The sequence below is a fragment of the Ictidomys tridecemlineatus genome, chromosome 4 (genome assembly GCF_052094955.1).
Source record: "Ictidomys tridecemlineatus isolate mIctTri1 chromosome 4, mIctTri1.hap1, whole genome shotgun sequence".
Taxonomy (NCBI): Eukaryota; Metazoa; Chordata; class Mammalia; order Rodentia; family Sciuridae; genus Ictidomys; species Ictidomys tridecemlineatus.
This window is the reverse complement of record NC_135480.1, coordinates 7,391,041-7,413,127: the sequence shown is the minus strand read 5'-3', so window position 1 is coordinate 7,413,127 and position 22,087 is coordinate 7,391,041. Positions and strand designations below refer to the sequence as shown.

Below are 22,087 nucleotides of genomic sequence, written 5' to 3'. Positions count from 1 at the left end.
AGTTTTATTTATTTTTCAATTTTTTCCAGCATTGATGATTGAACTCAGGGGTGCTCTACCACTGAGCAACATTCCCAGCCCTTTTTACTTTTATTTTGAGACAGGGTCTTGCTAAATTGCTGTCAGCCTTGCTAAGTTGCCCAGCCTGTCCTCAGACTTCCAAGTAGCTAGGATTACAGGCATGTGTCACTATACCTGACTATAATTATTCTTTATATTACTAGTATAATACTAGTTATTAAGATAGGAATAAAAGAACTGGTGATTGCCCAGATTATGACTATCAGGTGACTTGCAAATACTCTGTGAATTGCAACCAATGAAAGTGGTGTAGCTTGTGAATTTATTACTATTTAATACATTTTGACATAATGGAAAGACATAAATGTGTTTGGTCTATGAATTGACGTAGCTCACTCAGAACACCCACAGTCCCTTTTGGCTGATCCCCAAGCCCATTGTTGTCTCAGAACAAGTTCCTCTGACTTGGGCAGATGCCCATGGACTTGTTTTTCTCCCTGTGTTCTGCATCTCATACACACATACCCATGTTGCCAGGAAATGTTGGTGACCCTAAGTTGGCAGATAGGTGGTTTCACACCTGCCTCTTCAGAGCTCCAATGTCTGGGAATATCTCAAAGTCTCAGAGGCTGTGTGTCTCAGATAGCCAAGGCTCATGTGACTGTGCCCTGGAAAAACTGTGCCTGACCTCAGTTTTTGACATACACAAATACATTGAGAATGAGAATGGAGTCCAAAGTCGTTTTACAGATGAGCAAACAGAGGCCCAGAGGGGAAGGGACTTGACTGTCTCATGACCACCACCCTTTACGGCCAGAGGGCTCTGCGGTATAGGCCGCTGCCTGCGACACCTCTGCCCAGCGCTCAGCTGGCTGACCAGTCCACCCAAGCATCTTCATCTCTGAGGAGGGAGTGCGACCCCAAAGTCACAGGCGAATGGAGTGAATGCCTACACTCGCGCCCACTCCCTTTCTTGAATCTTTGCCACACCCTACAGCAGATCAATGGTCTGAGACTGCGGGTAGAGAAACTGGACCTGTGTCACTCGGGTCGCCGACCCTGCCGGTTCAAGTCGCGGCCACGCCAGGGGCGTGACCCACCCAGGGGCGTGGCGGGACCCCTGGGGAATCTGGGCATGCGCGGCCCGTGGGGCGTGGTCCCTCTGGCGCCAGCAGAGAGCATGCGCAGCGGCCTCAGGCTCCGATTGGCTCCCGCGGCCGGGGAGGCGGAGTCTGACTGCGGCGCTTCCTCCTACCGCCGCTTCCGAGTCGCAGCCCCAGGGGCGGGAACGCCTGCAGCAGCCCGGATACCGAGCGGTGGTAGGCTTAGGGGGTCCTGGAGCCGGAGCTGGGAGCCAGAGTCAGTGCTGAATCCTGGCCTGAGGCTGCGGGCTCTGCGACCCTTCGAGGTGAGAGCGCGGCCACTCCCTGCCTGGGCCCCCGCCCCGGCTTGGGGCTCGCGGTGCCCTGCCTGGACATTCTGGCTAGCGAATTTCGACCCTCCGCCCCTGTCACTGCCTTGACCCCTTTCACCAGTCCCGATCTCCAGTCAGCCGAAGGGCACGGTCCACCTCCAGCCTGCACAGTTGGTCTCTGCCAGGCAGGTTGTTCAGCCTTGTAGACCCAGGCTAAGACCCCTTCTCTTACTCGTGAAGAGCTAAAGGAGACCCTCATTTCTCCCACCTCTGGCCCCCCAGTAACTGCTGCTTCTCTTTCCCTTTGCAGATGGACGGGCCAGAAGGCAATGCTGGTCAGCCTGGCCCAGCTGAGAGGTCCCACCGGAGCAGCGTGTCTTCAGTGGGAGCCCGAGGTGGGTCCTTGCTCTGCTCCTCTCTCTGCACCCTCCAGGAGATGTGGCTCTGCCTTGTCTTTTTACTAATCTTATGTTTTAAGATATCAGGTGTTTATGAGATGTGGCAAACTTAAACAAGCCAGAGGCAGAGCACCTGGGCTTTGTGACTAGCTTAGTGATCCAGTTGGTACTGTCCTTGAATTCCTGCTCTCCTCATTTATAGAACAGGCAAGTCTCACCTGGTTGTGAAATTCGAGTGGGAACACATGAATGAAAAGTGACACCTTCACTTTCTTTGTTCCTTTTCTTTCTCACAAACAGCCTTCCAAAGGCAGGGGTCATTATCTTCCTTTTATAGGGAGAAAATTAGGCCCTAGAGAGGTCAAATCACAGGCTTTTGGAAACCTCCAGGTGATCATGATCTTGAGCTTCTCTTCTTTGCCTCTGTTTTCCCTCCCTGTGAGTTGGAGCTGAATTTTTTCCCTCCCTGTAAGTTGGAGGTGCCAGGAGATGATTTTTTTGATCTCTCAAAGTAGCTGTAGAGACAGAAGAGACTGGGGATCCAAGAAGGACCTTCACAGTTGACTCTGAAGTATGCCCTTCCCTTTCACTGGCTTTCTTCATTTGGTTCACAGCTAGTCTTTGAGGGAGGGATATTATCTCTGCTTTTGCAGATGGGTCAGCCAACATTCAAACTGACTAGCCAAAGTCAGCCAGTTAGCCCTAGAGAGCACGGGAACCCTGGGGTGTGGGCCTCCAAGCTCAGTGTTCCTTTGCTGCCTGTGGTTCCAGGGATGGGAATTTGAATCTTGCTACCCTGCCAAGGGTCTCTCTTTGGCTTTATGCTCCCGATGGAAATCCCCTAGCTTGTAACAAGGGAATGCTCAGCTCTTTGGGTTGTCCTTTCCTAGACTGCTTTTTTTTTTCCCCCTCCCCTTTTGCAGCACTGAAGGCTGAACCCAGAGGTACTCTACCACCGAGCCACATCCTCAGCCCTTTTTAGTTTTTGAGACAGGGTCTCATTAAGTGGGTAAGGCTAGCCTTAGACCTGAGATCCTCTTGCCTTAATCTCCTGAGTCCCTGGGATTACAGGTGTGGCTCCCTAGCCTGCTTAAGGCTTTCTTGAAAGGCCACAGTACTGATCCCTGAGGCTTGAAGAGTCCTGAGGAAGCAGAGACATAGAACTTTCTTTGTCTTGGGGTGGCCTTAGGAATCCTCATTCCCTTCCTAGGCAAGACTCATTCTCTCTTTAGTCCAGGCTAAGGGAAACTGTGGGTCACCATCCCTCCTCCCAGCCTCATAGGCTAACTGCTGTGTGACCTCAGGATGGGGTCAGCTTATGTGCATAGTTCCTCACCTGTGGAATGTTCTTCAGGGCAGAAATGCAGCAGTGCTTGGGGTTGCCAGAGAGCTGGAGGCAGGGGTTTATCATGGCCAGCTCTAAGTTAAGGTGAGGTAAGGCTGGTATCAAGGCCCCAGTGCTGGGTTTCTGGGTGGTTTGAGGGTCTCATGGAAGTCCTGATAGGCAGCACTCCTAACAGGGTCTTTTGGAAAGATTGTTGAGGCTCTGTTTCAGGAGTGTAGCCTGGGTCACCCCCAAGGGGTGTAGGATTGTGAAGGGTGCCTGGTCAGCCAGGCTGTGGGCCTTAGCTGACCCTGCCTGGCTTCTATCACAGCTGCTGATGTACTGGTGTACCTGGCCGATGACACAGTGGTGCCCCTGGCTGTGGAGAACCTGCCCTCACTCAGTGCCCACGAGCTGCACCGGGCAGTCCGTGAAGTCCTGCAGCTCCCAGACATTGCCCAAGATGCCTTTGCACTCTGGCTTGTCTCCCCGCTGCTGGGTAAGTCTTGATGGTGAGCAGCCCTGGGCAGGAGGGTTGGAAGGGCACTGACTAGTGCTGCTTTGGGAACCTCTGGCTACTTACTACACATCAGGAGTGTGTCCTGGAGCTAGCTACCCCTTTGGGGATCCAGAGCCCTCGGGAGACTCCTGACTCCTTTATCCCCACTTTTATTTGGCTGGTGGCAGAGGAAAGGCCTGAACCAGGACTCTGGGGGAGGGAGGGAAGGGCTTCCTGTTCACTGAGCACACCTTTTGTGCCACAGCTAGGCCTCACTCTGAGAGCACAGTTTCCCATCCTGTGGCCTAGACCTGTTCTGCAGTGAGGAATTCGCGGTCTCCCAAAACAGAAGGGAGGTGCTGGTCCCTGGACTGTGTTCTGTTCCTTGGGGTTAGGGAGGAAAGTGAGGTGTAACCCAGGAAGCAGCTGCAGTGATGGTGTGGCCTTTGTCGAGGGTGGAAAGGACAGGAAGAGGAAGTACATGATTTCTCTGGACAGGGGTCTCAGCCCTGCCTGGTTTCTGACCCAATGGCTATGCACATCCTGCCCTTTCATATTGGGACCCCAGGGTGGGGTGGAAGTGGGGGCATTGGCTCTCTAGACCCTTACCCAGGAGTCCCTGGGTGAATAGGGTCCCTGGACCTGCTACCTTGGACAGGAAGAAGGCCACAGGACAGAATGCCTCATGTCATCATCTGGGAAAGTAAATTGGTGCCAGGACCAGGCATGTTTCCTGACCTTGAACATTCCCTTTGTTATAGAGGAACAGGGTAGGGAGGTGACTAGTCCCACTGAGAGGGTGAGCAGGATAGCCTGAGTCCAGCCCCAGGCTACCGCCTCTCCTGAGGCCACTGGGGTTTGTGCCTGTCCCCCAGAGGGAGCATCCCAGTGAGTTAAGTAGAAGAAAGGGAGCTCCCAGCACTCCCACCCCCACGCCCCCGCCAGCTTCCTGCACAGCTGCTGCTCTAGGGCAGCCGCCTACCCTCTTCCTGCTGACCCGTGTCTGGCCATTCCACACCCAGCCCAGCTACCCCCCTTCACCCTCAGAGCTTCTGATCAGGACTGGGGCCCCTTGGCTGGATCTTTGGAAAGCTGGGGGTGGTGAGCCTGAGTGGGTATCCCGTGCCTGCCTTGGGAGGCTCCCAGTGCTGCTGCCAGGCAGATTGCTCCCCTCTCCACTTCCTTCACCCCCTCCCTCATCACATTCCTTTCCCCGGTGGCAAGAACTGAATGGGCTGCCTGTGTGGCCTGGCCCATCCAGGGGGAGGATGGCTGAGGCCACTGCAGAGTCAACACCCACCTTGTTCCCAGGCTGGTTTTGGAGGGTGAATGCTACACTTCAGCTTTGCCTCAGGCCCCAGAACCTCTGAGCTCCCCCACAGCACACTGGTGAAACAGTAGCAGAGACCCCAGGGCTAGAGTTCCTGCAAGGCAGGGATGGGGTACCGTCTATAGGAGCCCCCTTGCTCATTTTGGTAGAATTTGGCCTCCTAGATGCCACTGTTGTTGCATGAGGGCAGGGCTCCAGGGACTGTCAGTCTTATTTAGGTGACAGCCTCCAGGCAAGAAGCCCATCTGGAAGTCTGAAACCATGGGGTTAGCATAGTCCTTTTCTGATAATGGGATCCTCTGAGCTTCCAGGACCTGTAGTGAAGACAGGAGGATGTCCCTGTCCCCAGGTCTCCCCTTCCCGCAGTGTGACCAGTGGACCCCAGCTAGTGGGTTACTTTGTTTATTCCATAAGAGGGCACAAAGCACTCTGGCCTGGGGAGTGTTCTACATGCTGGGGGTATAGCAGGATGATGGAGTCCCTACCCGTAGTGAACTCAAAGTTGGTACTTTCAAGTTGAAAATGTAGAGAAGTTTGAAGAACAGAACTCTACTCCTGACTAACTCCTTTTGGCTTTGGCAGTCCCCATCCCTCTGAAAATGATCTTGATGCCCTCGTAGCCCTGACATCCTGTGAGTCTCCAGATAGAGCAGGAAGAGGGACTGATCAGGCAGGAAGGTGGCAAGGGAGCACTTCCAGGAGGGGAGAAAAACGCAGCTGTTGAGGCATATTCTCTTGCTTGGAGTGTGTGTGTGGGGTGACATATGGGTGGAACTAAGGATCTAAGCAGGAAATGAGGACTGTGGAGCCTCTGGGAATCTGGATCTGAAATGATGGGGTAAGAAAGGACTAGAGAAGCTGGATGGAGGGTTAGATGGAAGAACCTGGAGACGGAGGCCAATTTAGAGGCTGTGGCTCCTGTTTGAGATCAGGATCAGGGTTGGAGCTGGGTGTGGTGGCATGACCTGTAATCCCAGCTACTGGGTAGTCTGAGGCTAGAGGATTGCCAGTTTGAGGCCAGCCTGGGCAACTTAGCAAGACTCCGTCTCAAAAGTTTAAGAAAGTTGGGCTAGGGTTGTGGGTCAGTGGTAGAGCGCTTGCCTAGCATGCGCTAGGCAATGTGTGAGGCATGTGTGAGCCACTGGGTTTGATCCTCAGCACTGCATAAAGACAAATAAATTGTGTCCATCTACAACTAAGAAATATTTTTTAAAAATTTTAAGAAAACAAAAACCTGGGGATGTAGCTCAGTGGAAGAGTACCCTTGGGTTTAATCCCTAGTACCTGAAAAAAAGAAAAAAGGAGAGATCTGGGTCCAGGTGGAAGTTCCAAAAGGTCCAAAGAATGGAAATGAGGACTCTTGGCACTAGGCTGCGGAGAGGGGGAGGGGGAGAAGAAGGCCATGTGGGGTAGACGATAGAGGGCAGGTGAGTGACAGGTGTTTTGCTACTCCCCCTCCTGCATCCTCAGCAGACACTTCAGTTCACCTCTGAGTGAGCTTGGAATCCCTCACACCTCTCAAAGGGCAGCACCCCAGGTGACACTCTGGTCTGTGAGCTGAAGATGCTTGTTTCCTGGTCGGAGGGGCTGATAGCACAGAGGTTGAGGCGCTGTGAGTGAGTGTTCAGTCATTGTGCCAGTCCTTGTTGGGGCCCTGTGTGCACAGGATCTACTCCTATCCACGTGTCACTCAGTCTAAAGCAGGCTGAGGCAGTGAGAGCTTGTCAGGTGGTGGAAAGTGCTGGAAAGGCAGGCAGATGAGGGCACAGATGGAAGGTTTTGAGGAGATGCTGCCTGAGTTAGGAGTCCAGGGCAGATGACCTTGAACTAAGATCTGAGTTGTCCAGTCATGTACAGATCTGGGAGACAGGAATCCAAGGCAAGAAGAGCAGCAAGTACAGATTGTCCCCAAGACAATCAGGCTAGGAGTGTTCACGTGATTTAAGGCCTGTGTAGCAGGAGCAGAGTGGAGGGGGCGAGGGAGGTAGCGAGGTGAGAGCCAGGAGGGAGCTGGGCGGCATCGCCTTGTGTGCCATGGAGGCGAAAGTGGAGCCTGGCAGTGGGGAGGCCCAGGCCTTGCCAAGGGCAGGGAAGGCAGCTTCTCTGAACTTTGGGCCCTCATCTCCAGCCTCAGAGTCTGCTTCCTGGTAGTTCTGGGTCTCTCTGCATGGCCGCCCCCAGCCCCTTCCATCCACCTCAGCCTGCCTGGGGCTGGAGTGAGCAGGGGTCGGCTGTCTCTGAAGCCCAGTACTCTTTGTGACTCTGGACAAGTTGCTTAACCTCTCTGAGCCCTGTTTTCTCTGAGGATGAAATGGACAATAGAGTTATTAGGGTAAATGCATAAGAACCACTTGAATTGGTTCTGGACACTCTGTACCTACTCAGTTACTGATAGATGTGACTGTCCTTGTTGTTGCCGTGAGTGGGCAGTTATGACGGGGGTGGGTGGGCACCATCAGCCTGCTCCTGAGGCTGCATGGGTGCCTCTCCTCTCATCTTGCAGAAGTGCAGCTGAAGCCCAAGCACCAGCCCTACAAGGTGGGCCGCCAGTGGCCCGAGCTGCTACTGCGCTTCACTGACGCCCCAGACGACGATGTGGCCATGGGTCAGTGCTGCTTTGGGCAGGTGGAGTTGCCCTAGCTGAAGGCAGGCCCTGCATCTCCCCCAGGTTTGGGCAGCCACTCCTGATGGGAGATCAGGTGCCTAGGGGAGGCTGAATAAGGGCAGCTGGGACGCTTATCAGGCGAGGCGGTGAACTGTGTAGTTCTCTCGGGGCCCTTGGCATGAGGGTTTCGTAGTCAAAGTGGGTGAGTTTTGGAGCTGGGCCTGAGCCAGCCACAGGGAAGGGCAGTGCTGGGCGGAGCAGGGTGGCTGGCCAGTGACACTGCTTCCCTCCCCAGATGAGCCTTCCCTGCAATTCCGAAGGAACGTGTTCTTCCCAAAGCGGCGGGAGCTCCAGGTGAGGCGTGAGCCCTGGCAGAGTACCCAGACCAGGCCGTGCCAGCTCCCCTTCTCCCTTCATGCCTTGCCCCAGCTGGCTGAGCAGTCCTCTGCCACACTGGCCCACAGATTCACGATGCCGAGGTCCTGCGGCTGCTGTATGAGGAGGCCAAGGGCAACGTGCTGACCGCTCGATATCCGTGTGATGTGGAGGACTGCGAGGTGCTTGGCGCCCTGGTGTGCCGTGTGCAGCTTGGGCCCTACCAGCCTGGCCAGCCTGCTGCCTGCACCCTGAGGTGAGGGCAGGTGACCCAAGGCAGGGGCACCTGGTAGGGGAAGTTGCCCTCACTTATGAGTGGTCATCGGTCCTGCAAGGTGGGGCACAGTCCTGGAGTTTGGAGGCCTCAGTCCTATCACACATGCTCACTGTGTGGCCTTGGGTGAGTCGTTCCACCTCTCTGAACCCCCTTTCCCTCATCTGGGCAGAGGAAACCAGGGCGAAGTGCTATCTAAGAAGACTCCATAGCCCAAGAGGCCCTAGGAAAGTGTGAGGGTGGAGGCTGGCCTCTGGCTGAAGTCAGGAGGGAACTGGCCTTGTTCATTGAAGTCACAGCCAGGGACTAACCAATACTGATTCTTCAGTGGCCAGCAACAGTCCAGCTTAATTCCAAACCCAAGGAATGGAACCCCCTTCCCCAGACACTCATCCAGCCAGCTGTGTGCTTCCCAACCTTCTTGGGGCTGCCTCTGCCATGTGATATGCAGGCCTTGGGGTGGGGGCGGGGACAAGGACTGAGTCTGCCCTGGCAGCACACCAGGCCACGCTCTCCCCTCCACGGAGGATGCCACTGAGGTTTAGAGATACTACCCTGTTACAGTGGATGAGGCAGGAGAGAGTTGTGTAGGACAGGGACCCTGTGCTGGGCTGATGACTGGGGCCCAGCAAGGGCCACCCCAGTCTGAGTTGAACTGGAGGGCTGTCAGCTGAGCTGGTCCAAGGCTGGTGGCTGTGGGGCCCAGGCCCTTGCAGTAGGCACATCTGTTCCTCTTGTAAGTGACAACAAACCCAGCTCAAACTGTTGGCACACCTGAGTCCTTGCTCAGGTCACATTCAAGTATGGTCAAGGAGCCTCGGCTGAGCTCAGTGCCAGGGCTCAGCTGGGCCCCAGCCCCGTTCTCACTCTCCTTGCCTAGCCTTCATCCTCCTGCCCCTACCAGCTCAGGCACACTCATGCCATGGGCCCAGTGGTAACTTGCTCTTCCCTTGTGTGACCAGAGCCCTTGGACTCATTCTGGTGACTAGTGAATTGGTCCCAGGTCCACCCAAAGGAAGCATCATGACATGAGCAGCCCAGGTCCTTCCGTGGGTCCCACCACAAACCCAACAAACCACATGAGCTGAGAGCAAGAAAGGCTTTCTCATGGCAAGTGGAAGCTGTTCCTGAATGAAGGGGTGTAAGGGGACAGGTGACAAAATGTCCATAGCAGCCCTCTGGGGTCCCCTCCTCATGCCTGCTGGGCCTGGGCCTCCTGAGCCAACATAGGTTCCTTCCCTCTGCCCTTCTTCTGGAGCATCTGCCCCTGCCCTCATGGCCTGGGGTATTTGGGGCTCCAGAATCCTCAACAAGACCCCTCTGCTCTGGTGAAGATGGCAGCACAGTGAGATCTTTTAGCACTGACCTCAGCCTGGGCCCATGCCCGCGCCCCAGCCTTCTATGTTCTTTGGGATTTGTGTCCATTTTTGTATATAGGGAAGATGGATCCCTGGAGCCTCGTAGACCAAGAGTTCTGGCCTTATTTTATTTGAAAGAGAGAATTTTTTTTAATATTTATTTTTTAGTTTTCGGCGGACACAACATCTTTGTTGGTATGTGGTGCTGAGGATCGAACCCGGGCCGCACGCATGCCAGGCGAGCGCACTACCGCTTGAGCCACATCCCCAGCCCCTGACCTTAGTTTATTGGAACAGCCAATCCATGGCCCCCAGAATCCTTGGGTGGCCTAAGATGCAGAAGTAACTGCATTTATGTCGAGATCCTTTCCTGCTTTGCATGTGTGATGGGGCGCCCTGTTGTTCATGAACCTGATTCTAGGCTGGTGTTTTGGCATCTTTATCTGGCAGAAGAAAGCATCAGGCCTCTTGCATAAGTTTTTGGTTAGAAAAGCTCCCAGTTCAGAAATGCCAGTCGTCCTTCCTTGTGACACAGACATTGCTCTGAAACCCTCCTGTGGATCTGGTTCCCGATAGGGCCTGCTCTGGCTCTCTTCTTGGGTCCCAGCCTTCCTTTGTCCCTTCCTGCACACCTCAGTGCCTCCCAACTTCCTGTACTCACCTGACCCTGCGTGTCAGCGAGCCCCTCGCAGGACCCACTGGGACACCCTCCACAGAGCCTAGCACACCACGGTGCTCTCACTAGTGTATCTCCTCTCCTGGGGTGAGAATGGGCCTGGTGGGCCCTGAATCTGTCCCCTCTGCCAGCTTGGTGGTGTTTCCTTGGGTCTCCTGGGTGGGGAGCTGGTACTGAGGGGGAAGCAGGCAGGGCCTGCCGTGTGGAGGATCTTCGCAGCGTGAATGGTGCCACAGACTGGGACAGGACTCAAGGGACAGGCATGTGTCCAGGGCTTCTGCTCGTGGCTACGTGGGCTGGCTCCTAGAGCAGTAGGAAAGAGCAGGATCAGAGTGGATGAGACCTGGGCTGCCCTCGGGGTGCTCCCACTCCAATCCTGGGCCTGGGCCTGGAGTCTTACATGTTTAGGGTGGCGGTAACTATCACTGGTGCCCTTGGTGGCAGTACCGTCCTCATTCTGCAGATGAAGCAGCACAAAGCAGGGAAGATACCTCTTGCCAGTTGTGCAGCTGGTCATGGCAGAGGCAGGTCCAACTCCAGAACCTGCCCTTTGGAGGGGCAGATCTGCCCCCCGCCATGGCTGTGCCTACCTGGGCCTCTTACCCAGTGTCTGGCTTGGAGGTCACTTCCTCTGGTCATCCTGTTTTTCTTACAGGGGAGAGTACCCCACCTGCACTTGACAGGGGCCCCTCCTGGCCAGGATGGGTTGGCCATTGAGCCAGGCTCAGCAGGCCCTGGCTGAAATGGAACAGTGGGGTTCCCTCTAGCGGTCCATGTCCAGGGCAGGGGAGAGCCCTGGTGAGCACATATGCCCTGTGGGTCCCCAACCAGGCACTAACCAAGCCCTTTCTTTCCCCTGGGTGTGGCACCCACACCCTGAAGTCCTTGGCACGTCTGGTAGGGCCACCAGCACCCACTTCCTTCCTCCACAGAGAGAAGCTGGACTCCTTCCTCCCTGCCCATCTCTGCAAGCGGGGCCACGGCTTCTTTGCTGCCTTCCGGGGCCGCAGTGCCAAGTCTGGGACGGGCGAGCAGGGCTTGCTGAACGCCTACCGCCAGGTGAAGGAAGCAGTCAGCAGCAGCGACAGCGGCCAGGAGGCCGCCCTGGCCTCCCACTACCGTGCCTACCTCCTCAAGTGCCACGAGCTGCCCTTCTACGGGTGAGCAGCCTCGGCCCTGGCGCCCCTGCTCACAGCCCGGCAAGCTTGTCCAGGCAGCTGCCCGTGAGCCCCCGGAGCTCCAGCTGCTCCCTCCTTCCTGTGAAGCGCGGTGTTGGCATGAGCGCTGGGCCTAAGCCGGGTACCTGTGCTCCCTGCTCCTGTCCCAGGCCAGGACACCTGGATGGCTCTCCTCCCACCTGCCATGGACACTTAGTCACTGGCCTGGCCAAGCACCCACACTCAGCTCTCTGGCTCACCCGGTCAATGTATCACAAATAGCTGCCGCGCATACTGCACGGTGGGCACTCTGCACTGAAGGGACCTCACGAGCCAGAGGCTCTGTGATCCCTGCCTAGTGAAGCTCATGTGCGAGGCAGGGGGGAGAGGGGGTCACCTGCAGGCAGGCATGGCAGCCAGGCAAGTAGGGGAGGGTGTGGCAGTGACCCACAGGCTTGGCACAGGCCCAGTGGTAATGACGGAAACCTAAGACAGATATAGTCAGGTCTGGAGGGTCCCTAGAGACCAAGCACCGCATGCTGCAGGGCTGCAGCTTCGAGTCCTGTGCGCGTGCACTGTTGGGCTCGCCCTCATTGTTGAGGCTGGTGATGGGCATCAGCCTAGCTGAGGTGGGACAGGTGGGAGAGGGAGGAGGGCTTGGCAACCAGTGCCACTGGCTTCCACAGTTGTTTTTTTGTTTTTTTTTTTTCCCTCCCACTGTGTGTTGGGGATGGAACCCAGGGCCTTGTGCATGCTAGCTAGGCAAGCACTCTATTAGCTCTACTACTGAGCTACACTTTACTTTTTAGGTACTGGGGATTGAACCCTGAGGCTCTTTATGACTCAATCACATCCCTAGCACTAACACCCCTTCTCAAGTCTTTTTTTTTCTTAATATTTATTTTTTAGTTGGATACAATATCCTTTTTATTATTTATTATTTATATGTGGTGCTGAGCATCGAACCCATGGCCTCCCACATGCTAGGCTAGCGCTCTGTGGCTGAGCCACAATCCCCACCTGCTTCTCAGTCTTAAGCCTAGAAAGTTGTTCCCGGGGCAGCCTTCACCTTCTCTCTTGTCCCAGCAGGTCCTTGCTGCTCAAGCATCTTTGTCCTGGACAGTGGGCAGCAGGGCTCTGTGGCTACTTCTAATGACCTTAGCCTTGACCCCCAGGCCAAGTCCCAGGCTCCAGCCATTCCTGAGAACAGCTTGCTTTGTCCCCCTTCCTGGGTTCGTGCTCTCTCCTGTCTCTTCTGCCCTGTGCCACCCAGTCCCTTATGTCCTGCACTGCTGGCTTATATGCCACCACCCCCAGGAAACCTCCCCTCACCCTGCTCAGGTCTTCCTCCTCCAGGGCAGGCTTCTGTTTAACCCAAACAGATTAAGCCATCTTAGAGCATAGAGCGGTCCTCCCCAGTGTGCCAAGTGCTGGAAGGAGCGGCTGACCCCCGTCTCCTCCCCAGGTGTGCCTTCTTCCATGGCGAGATTGACAAGCCAGCCCAGGGCTTCTTACACCGGGGCGGACGCAAGTCCGTAACTGTGGCCATCAGTCTGGAAGGCGTGCATGTCATCGACAGCAGGGAGAAGGTACAGCCTCCAGTCCCCTGGGGTGGGACCTTAGGCCACCTCTGTGGGTCAGAAGGGAGTAAGGGTCTTGCCCAGGCATTCCTAGTTCCCCTGGGCCTATGACAGTGAGTGGACTGTGCCTCCCGCTTGTCTCTGGAGGCCTGCTTCCTCAGGTCTGCTCTGGGTCAGCTTTTCTGCCTCAGGTACTGGGCTGCACTGCACATGGCCAGAGCGGGGAGGAAGCTGCAGTGGGGATCTTCCCTTTGAGCTTAGGAAGTCAGGGTGCCTGGCTGCTCTGCTTGGCCAGTGGTGGAGTCCAGCTGCTGGCGTTCCAGAAAGACCCTAAAAGACCCAGGGGTGGCCCAAGGCCCGCTGTTCCCTGGTCGTGGCTGGCTTGCCTTTGTCTGCCAGTGTAGGCGTCTGTGCCAGCAGCTCTCCCTGTGCAGTGACAGCTTCCCTGCAGTTGGGCACAAGTACCCTCCCAAACTGGCTGAAGAGTTTTGACTGACATCCCTTTGTCCCCAGCAAGGACTCCAGCCCTTCCTGGCTGGCTGGTCTCATGACAGAGACCTCCCTGTCCCACTGCCTCCTCCCTGAGGTGACTCAGCAGTCAGGGCCCTTGCCCCACGAGTGGGAGCCTGAGGAATAAGGTTCTCGGCCTCCCTGGACCCCAGCCCCCAGGAGCATGATGGAAGCCGGCTCCTCTCCTTAGAGAAACACATGGAGGAATTTAGACAACCCAGAGAGACAGACACCCCAGCAGGAGTCCCCTCCCAGCTGAGGCTGAGTGGGACAGGGTGGGGTGGCCACTGCCAGGTGAGCAAGCCTCGCTCCCCCCCCAGCACGTCCTGCTGGGCCTCAGCTTCCAGGAGCTGTCCTGGGACCACACCTCCCCGGAGGAGGAGGAGCCTGTGTTGTGGCTGGAGTTCGATGGGGACAGTGAGGGTGTGCCTGTCAACAAGCTGCTCAGGATCTACTCCAAGCAGGTAAGTGGGGAGCATGTAGTGGTGTCACCCCGCAGGGCGGGCTCTGCTGGGCCGGGGCTGGCAGGGAGGACTGCCCTGCAGCTCTCGCAGCCCGAGATGGTGGCAGTGGCAGCTGCCCTTGGAGCAGCTGTTCCTCGAGGCTTTTGCAGTTCCGCATGAGCAGCTGCACCATCTCCTTCTGTGCTCAAGGCCCCATGAGGTCAGCGCTGTGGCTACTCCAGGTCTCAGATGAGGAGCACAGACATTAAGGTTCAGCCTTCAGTGAGCTTCTGTATGTGGCCTGTCCATGTACCCAGCGAACCTTTGGCCCCAACCTCCATTCCCCTGCGCCTCCTCCCACCCTGTTTGTCGGAGCCCTTGAAGGGTTGTTCTTGCTCCTCCTCTCCTCTCTTGGCACATAGACGAGTTCAGGGACTCCCATCTTTAAAAGCACATGTCCTCTCCCGCAGGTGGCATCGTAGGTCTTACCAAGAGGTGGGAAACAACCAGTGTCCCAACACGGTGGATGGGTCAACCAGTTGTGCTCCACCCTTCAGTGTAACGGATGCAGCCTTCCGAGGCTGGTTCTCTGCACTGAGGAGCATGATTCTGAGGCTCTTCCATACACTTGGTTCTCTTTGGGGGAGGGGGTGGTGCTGGGATGGAACCCAGTACCTCCAGCCATGCTAGGCAAGCAAGCACCCTAACACTGCCCAGCCCCGGTTCATTCCCCTTATTCTCAAGTGGGTTTCCATTGTCCAACGTACAGCAGTTCACCCTCTTACCCACTGGGGAGATTTGGGTTCCCATATTTTGCTTTTATTGGTAAAGCTGCTCCAAACATTTATGTATAGGTTTTTATGTGGGCATAGGTCTCCTTTTGTATAAAAACCTGGGAGTGAGATTTCTGGGTTGTGTGATAAACACGAATAACTTTAGAACCTCCTAGAGTGGGTTCAGTGCCACATGCCTGTAATCTCTGCAGTTTGGGAGGCTGAGACAAGAGGATTACAAGTTCAAAGCCAGTATTAGCAATTTAACAAGGCCCGAAGTTACCTAGTGAGACCCTATCTGAAAATAAAAAAAGAGCTGGGGATGTGGCTCAGTGGCTAGGCACCCCCGTGTTCCCAGGTACAAGAAAACAAGTTAATGGATTTCAGATTTTCACAAAATCATGCTCAACCTACAGTTAAGTCTTGAAATTTTAGAACTTTGATTTGTTTGTTTTTGCTTTTTCAAAGTTGTTTTGGGACCAGCCATGGTGGTGTACACCTGTAATCACCAACTTGGAACGCTGAGGCGGGAGGATCACACCTCGGCAAGACCCTGTCTCAAAAAAATAAATTAAAAGGACTAGGGATGCAGTTCAGCGGTCAAGCACTCCTGTGTTTAATCCCCAGTACGAAAACAAATTTATTTTGGCTATTTTAGTTCCTTTGCAATTTCAATATGAATTTTATTTTATTTATTTTATTTTTTTAGTTGTTGCTTGATCTTTATTTATTTACTTATATATGGTGCTGAGGATCAAACCCAGTGCCTCGCATGTGCTAGGTGAGTGCTCTACCGCTGAGCCACAACCCCAGCCTATTTATTTATTTTTAAATTGGGGGTTGGGGTATAGCTCAGTTGGTAGAGTGCTTGCCTCACACGCAAAAGGTGCTTGGTTCAATCCCCAGCACCACACACACACACACACACACACATACACACACACACAAATTTGTTGTAAATAGACAGAATGTCTTTATTTTGTTTTATTTTTGTGTTATGTGGTGTTGAGGATTGTACCCAGGGCCTCACACATGCTAGGCAAGCGCTCTACCACTGAGCCATGGCCCCAGCCCTCCATATGAATTTTAGAATCAGCAGGCTGATTTCTACCCTTCTCCTGTCCGCCCCCAGCCCAAGAATACACTACCTGGGATTTGTTTTTGTTTTTTGGTACTGGGAATTGATCCCAAGAGTCTACCAATGAGCTACATCTCTAGTTCTTTTAATTCTTATTTTTAAACGGGATCTTAGTAAGTTGCCTTGAACTTGGGATCCTCCTGCCCCAGTCTCTCAAGTAGCTGGGCACCACCTGGATTTTGATTAAGATTGCATTGACAACTTTGGAGATAACTGACTGGCTTCAGTCCACTCATTTCTACTTTGGGGTGGGGGGGGGTTCTGAGGATGGAACCCTGGGCCTCATGTGTGCTAGGCAAGTGCTGTACCACTGAGCCACACCCCCAGCCCCCACTAATTTCTGTGTCTCCTCCATTTAATTGTCTTTGGTTTCTTTCATTAGCATTTTGTTAGCTTTATGCCCTTTTCTTTTCCGTTTTTTTGCCCTCTGCTCTGTGTCTGGTGGTACTCTTGACATTTTGATTTCCAGTCATTCGCTGCGGCACATGGATGGCAGCCATGTATTCTGCAGCCTTGTTCAGCTCACTCACCTAGTCTGGTAGTTTTCCTGCAGGCCATTATATTGTTTGTGAATGGGGACAGAGTTGTCACCTTCTGATTTGTCTGCCTGGCGTTTGTCCTGCCTGGCGTTCACAGACTGAGCGGACATCCCAGCCTGCCCTGGTCTGTGGGAAGGCCTGGTTTTGCCCAATGTGAGGGCGGCCTTAGCTCTAGGCTCCTCCTAGCCCCTTCATGGGGCCGAGGAGCCTGGCATGCTGGTCATCCCAGGGCCCGGAGAGTGCAGTTCTGTGAAGGGGTGTTGTGAATGGGGGTTGCATTGTGACCCCCCAAGCATTAAGCTCTGCCTCAGCTCTTGTTCCAAGGAGCTTAGGGTGCTCCTCATTGTGTTTGCAGTTCAGGTAGGACTGTCCCCCCCAGCTGCCACCTGTGCACAAGCCCACTGCCCACTCTTGGACAGTGAGAGAAGAAGGCCCCTGTGGACATGCCCAGAGGGCAGTACGGAAACTCGGCCTCAGCTGCTGCTCTTCCTCTGGGGCCAGGGAACTGCCCACTCTCCCACTCCTCCCGAGGGCACGCTGTGCTGTTGCTGAGGCCTCAGGCCACACTGGGGATAGTTGGGCTGGACCAGTACAGGGGCTACCAGCAGGTACCCAGCCCATCTCCACAATCAGTTCTTGGTCCTGGGGGCCTCTCCTCGGAAGCACAAGAGCTTGACTCCCCCGACCATTTCCCAGTCCCTGCAGCAACACCTGGCTCACAGTAGATGCTCAGAAGGGTACCACCCTTGGACAGCCTTCTGTCTGTGACACCCTGAGAAACCGAGGTCTCTGTATTGTGCCCAGCTATGGCCGCAGACATCTGGCTACCTCACCTTTTATGTCAGTGTGCATTCTGTTTTCAAATCTATTAGAAGATGTCACTTTTGAAGAATGTGCTCAGAGGGAGCCACCCCCACCAGTGACAACACCCCACTTCCCCAGGCCTGCAGGTGCTCCCAGCCAGCACACAGTGGCTTTCTGTAGCCGAGTGCCCCCTCCCTTCCTCACCCTCTCTGGAGCTGCTGAGTTTCTGGAAGCCCAGCCGGGCTTCTCCTCCTGCTCCAGCCCACACAGGCAGCCTTCCCAGGCTGCGCCTTCTGACTGGAACGTTCTTTCTTTTCCACATCACCTCCCAGACCAGGGGACCCTGCCTCAGCCTCCTGAGTCACTGGGATTACAGGTGTGTGTCACCATGCCCAGTGCACCTGGCCTCACCTCTGGAGTCTTCATGTGGGACACCTCTCCTGCCCCCTGGTCCCCAGAGCCCCCACTGCAGCCCTCCTTCCTGCCTTGGGAATAGTGTGGTTCCTAAGTCCTCCCACCTCCTCGCCACTGCCCCCACCCTCCAAGAGGGCAGGGCCTTGGGTCTGTATATCTGATGTCACTTAGCCATGGCCATGGCAAGGCTGGGCCACAGGCCTCACGCTGGCCCTGCTCCTCTCCCAGGCCGAGCTGATGAGTGGCCTCATTGAGTACTGCATCGAGCTGAACCTGGCCTCAGAGCCCGCTGCTCCCCAGGAGAGCTCATCCGGTCCCCGCTCGGCCGAGGGGCCCTCACCACCTCCCACTCAGCGCCCCAAACTGCGGAGACAGGGCAGCGTGGTGTGCAGCCGGATCCAGCATCTCTCCACCATTGACTACGTGGAGGACGGTGAGCCACCCATCGCATCCATGCACGCACACTCACGCATGCCCCAGGGACTCCGTGGGTGGAAGGCTCTGGAGCCATGGGTTAGCCTGCATGCACTGCCACACCTAGGTTCTTTGTACATCTTGGTAGCATTTAAATTTCTTTCTTTCTTTCTTTCTTTTTTTTTTTTTTTGTTACTGGGATTGAACTCAGGCACTCGACCACTGAGCCACATCCCCAGCCCTATTTTGTATTTTTCTTTTAGAGACAGGGTCTCACTGAGTTGCTTAGCATACTACTATTGCTAAGGCTGGCTTTGAACTTGGGATCCTCCTGACTCAGCCTCCCCAGCCACTGGGATTATAGGTGGGCACCACCATGACCAATCCCAGCCCTTGTTTTATTTTATTTATTTATTTATTTAGAGAGAGAATCTTTTTTGTAGATGGACACAACACAATGCCTTTATTTTTATGTGGTGCTGAGAATCGAACCTAGGTCCCGTGTGTTGCTAGGTGAGCACTCTACCGCTGAGCCACAATCCCAGCCCCCCTCGTTTTATTTTTTGAGAAAAGTTCTAAGTTGCTTAGGGCCGTGCTAAGTTGCTGAAGCAGCTTTGAACTCGGATCATCCTGCCTCAGCCTCCTGAGTTGCTGGGATTTCAGGTGTGCATCACCATGCCCAGTGCATTTAAATTTTTTAATGTGAAGCCAGGCATAGTGGTGCACACCTTAATCCCAGCATTTTAGGAGGCAGGAGGCCAGCTTCAGCAACTTAGGGAGACCCTGTCCCAAAATAAAATTAAAAGGGCTGGGGACATAGCTCAGTGGCAGAGTACCCTAGGTTCAATCCTCAGCACCAGAAAAAATTTTTTTTTTTTTTTAACCAACAAGCATGTTATTTCGGTCTTATTTCCAAGTCGGTTGTCATAGACAACTTACCTATAACTGATTTCTTCCTTGGATTCTGAACTGTCTCCTAAGAGTAAATTCCTGGGAGTAGACTTCCTGGGTCCGAGGGTGTGCAGGGTAAGACTTTGGATACCTGCCACCTTCCTGAGAGGCTGGGACCATCCGTGCCCTGCCATCAGAGACAACAGCCCTCTCCACCTTCACCCACACTGGCCATGTCTGCCTTGGAGAGAATCTTGGTGTCCGAGCACCGGTGAAATCGGAGCATTTTCATGCACCTGTACACATGTATATTCCCTTCATGAATGACTGTTCATTTCTTTTGCCCATTTTTGTTCTGTTGCTTTTTTTTTTTTAACGTCTTGATCAGTGGACCCTGGGCTCTGACTCCAGCCCTGCAAAGACAACACAGTGAACATCTTACGCGAATAGGGGACGTGTAACAACTAGATTTTGATGTTATTGTTAACGGAAGCTCACACTTCGTTCTGATTTCCTTGGTTTTTGCCTAATGGCCTTCTGTCCCAGGGTCCTAGCCAAGAGACATCACAATTAGTTGTCCCACCTCCTTAGGCTTCTCTTGGCTGTGACAGTTTCTCAGACTTTCCTTATTTGGTGACCCCGCCTGTGTCATATCAGTTGAGTCTTTGGTAGAAAGCCCGGGCTGGGGTTGGTCTGTCGCCTGGGCTCCTGAGTTCCAGGGGAGGAAGACCACAGAGGCCAGTGCCGTCTGTATCGCTGTCAGAGGTGCCCACGGTCTGCGTGCGGCTAGCCGTCGACCTTGATCGCCTAGCCTGACGTCAGTAACTTGAGAGAATTCTTTGTTTCCTGGGTTTGCCTTTAGTCACTTGTGTCTGTGGCAGGAATTTGGCTTCTTTGGTCAGTTGAAAAGGTTTAGGGCAGGTTCCTCGGACAGCTCTGCTGGCCCATGATAAAGCACAGGGCCACTGCCTGGGATTTGGAGCCACGTGTCCCCCCGCATCCTGTTACCTGTGGTAGAGCTGGAGGGTGGATGGGCCTAAAGTGGGTGCTCAGTCCAGACAGGCCCCAGGAGAGCCGTCCACTGGAGACAGACACGGCTTCCTGGGGCCTCAGCACGTGCCTCTGGCTTCCCCGTAGGCAGGGGCATCAAGCGGGTGAAGCCGAGGCGCACCACGTCCTTCTTCAGCCGGCAGCTCTCCACGAGCCAGGGCAGCTACACCGTGGTGCAGCCCACCGACAGCCTGGAGCAGGGCTGAGGGCAGCCGTCCTCCCAGGCCAGGGCCAGGCCGCGTCGTCTCCAGAGCTGAGCATATGGTAGAAGCCGCCTTGGCCATTCAGGGCCTGATGTGCCAGACCGTGGAGAGGTGGTTTCTGTGCCTGGGATCATACTGGACTGCAGCGCTGGCCAGCGGCCTCCTCGGGTCCCTATGACAACCTGCCCTCCCTTGCCTGGACTCTGGGCTCAGCTGCTGTCTCAGGACCACCTGATGGGGCCCCAGCTGCCCCCTCATACCCCAGACACACCTTCATGCCCATCTCAAGGTGGACAGTGTTTTCCACTCTGAAAGTACTGCTGGCAGCTTTGAGGGCCGAGGATCAGGGCTGGACCTGCAGGTTTTCCCCTGGACTTGGGTGAGCATGTCTGGCATTCCTTCTGCGGCATTCCACCCACACCAAGGGTGGGCTGGCACTCCGAGGAAGTGGGAGGGCCTCCTGGGACTGGACCATGCCAAAGAAGGCGAGGTCCCCCTGGCACCCCTGCCTGGCTGAATGGGACTGGCAGGGTGCCCTCTGCACTCAGGTGACCCTGTGGGCACACAGGATACTAAGTCTTTAATGTCACTGCTGGGAAGTGGCTGGCTTGTCCAGCAAGCCCCCCAGACCCACACTCCACACTGGGAACATCTCCTGAAAGCCCTCTGTCACTCTCCTAGGCCCAGGCTGTTCCCCCACCCCGGGGCCAGGCGTCTGCGGCAGGTGGGTTCCCCCTCCCCTGCTTTGGTGAAGCCTGTGAACCTTGAAGGCACCGGGAGGCGCCCTCTGCTCCTCAGAGCTGAGAGTGCCTTTAGCAGTGCTGGGGTTCCCTGGGGGACAGTCCCTACAGGAGACCTGCTAGCTGGTCTCTTCCCCTCCAAGGACGTTGACAAGGGGACTTGGATACAGGTGCTGCCTGCTGTCCCGGTTTTGTCCTCCTGGCAACAGTGGCTTTGTGATGGGAGGAGCCAGGCTCTAGAGGGAGGGCTTTCCGGGCCCTTGGGCTTGTCTGTGGTCTGTGGCTCTCAGTGCCAGGAGAGCAGGCCTGGGTGGCACAGGGCTTGCTCTGCAGTCCCTTCCCGGGGGACAGCGAGGAAGTGCACACCTCTCGTGCTACAAAAATGAGATCCGCTCACCTCCCTTGGTAGCTTGTGAGGCCCCAGATGTTTCAAGGCGGTTCTGCCTCCCACAGCAGGGACATTATTGTCATAGTGAATAAGTGGAAAGAGGAGGCCCGGGAGGCTTCTTCAGCCTGTTGGGGTGTCCCGGCTGTGGGACAGTATGAGCTGCTGTGTCCTGCTGCCCCTCCTGGAGTCATGTGACCTCTTGGAGCTGCCAGCTGTCCCTCAGCTCCAGCCCTCTGGTCACTTGGGACCCACTGACTGTCACTGCACTGTATTCTTATCTGATGGCCGAGGGGCGTGGCCGGTGTGCATCCAGGTGCAAACACTGCATGTTTCCCTCAGCCTTTCTCACTTCCTAAGCATCCATTGTGCCTTAACCTTCTCTGCTTGCCCTTTGGGACAAAGCAGTATTCTACTAAATGTCCTCCGAATGTCCTCATTCTTTTGTATCATGTGACGTATTAATAAACCCATTTCTAGCAAACTTTGGAGTGGTTTATGAAATACTGAGGGTGTGTTATTGCAGCCTGGGATTTGATTACTCGCTGCCTGTTTGGTTTTTACTAAGTGTGTGTCAAGCCCTCAGGGCCGCCCCACCAGCCCTGGTGGTCCACTGGCGCCCCCAGGGAAGGGTGACTCAGGTGGGCTCTGCAGAGTCCCATACCCTGCCTTGGGCTCCTTGTACCCTGGGCCTAGCCAGAGGCCATTTGTTCCCCTCAGATCCTGTTAGCAGCACCCAGTTTGGAGGGCAGGGACAGTGTCACACCCACCC

General features: G+C 55.0%; 1 protein-coding gene across 3 annotated transcripts; it reads left to right on the top strand.

Moving 5' to 3' along the window:
• The first annotated feature begins 1,245 nt into the window (after nucleotides 1-1,245).
• On the top strand, nucleotides 1,246-21,799 carry Frmd8 (FERM domain containing 8). Of its 3 annotated transcripts, none has more exons than XM_078045625.1 (11): nucleotides 1,246-1,429; nucleotides 1,746-1,830; nucleotides 3,489-3,656; nucleotides 7,490-7,591; nucleotides 7,887-7,945; nucleotides 8,056-8,222; nucleotides 11,207-11,434; nucleotides 12,897-13,020; nucleotides 13,842-13,985; nucleotides 17,551-17,594; nucleotides 17,861-18,004. In XM_078045625.1, the coding sequence occupies exons 2-11, from the start codon at nucleotides 1,746-1,748 to the stop codon at nucleotides 17,868-17,870; spliced, it is 1,131 nt and encodes a 376-aa protein (XP_077901751.1). In that variant the 5' UTR covers nucleotides 1,246-1,429; the 3' UTR covers nucleotides 17,871-18,004. The 3 variants fall into 3 exon arrangements, with proteins under 3 accessions (XP_077901751.1, XP_077901750.1, XP_077901749.1); XM_078045623.1 differs by lacking the exon at nucleotides 17,551-17,594 and adding an exon at nucleotides 20,075-21,799 and having other exon boundaries at nucleotides 1,248-1,429; nucleotides 17,861-18,065; XM_078045624.1 differs by lacking the exons at nucleotides 17,551-17,594; nucleotides 17,861-18,004 and adding an exon at nucleotides 15,206-15,928.
• The last annotated feature ends 288 nt before the right edge of the window (nucleotides 21,800-22,087 follow it).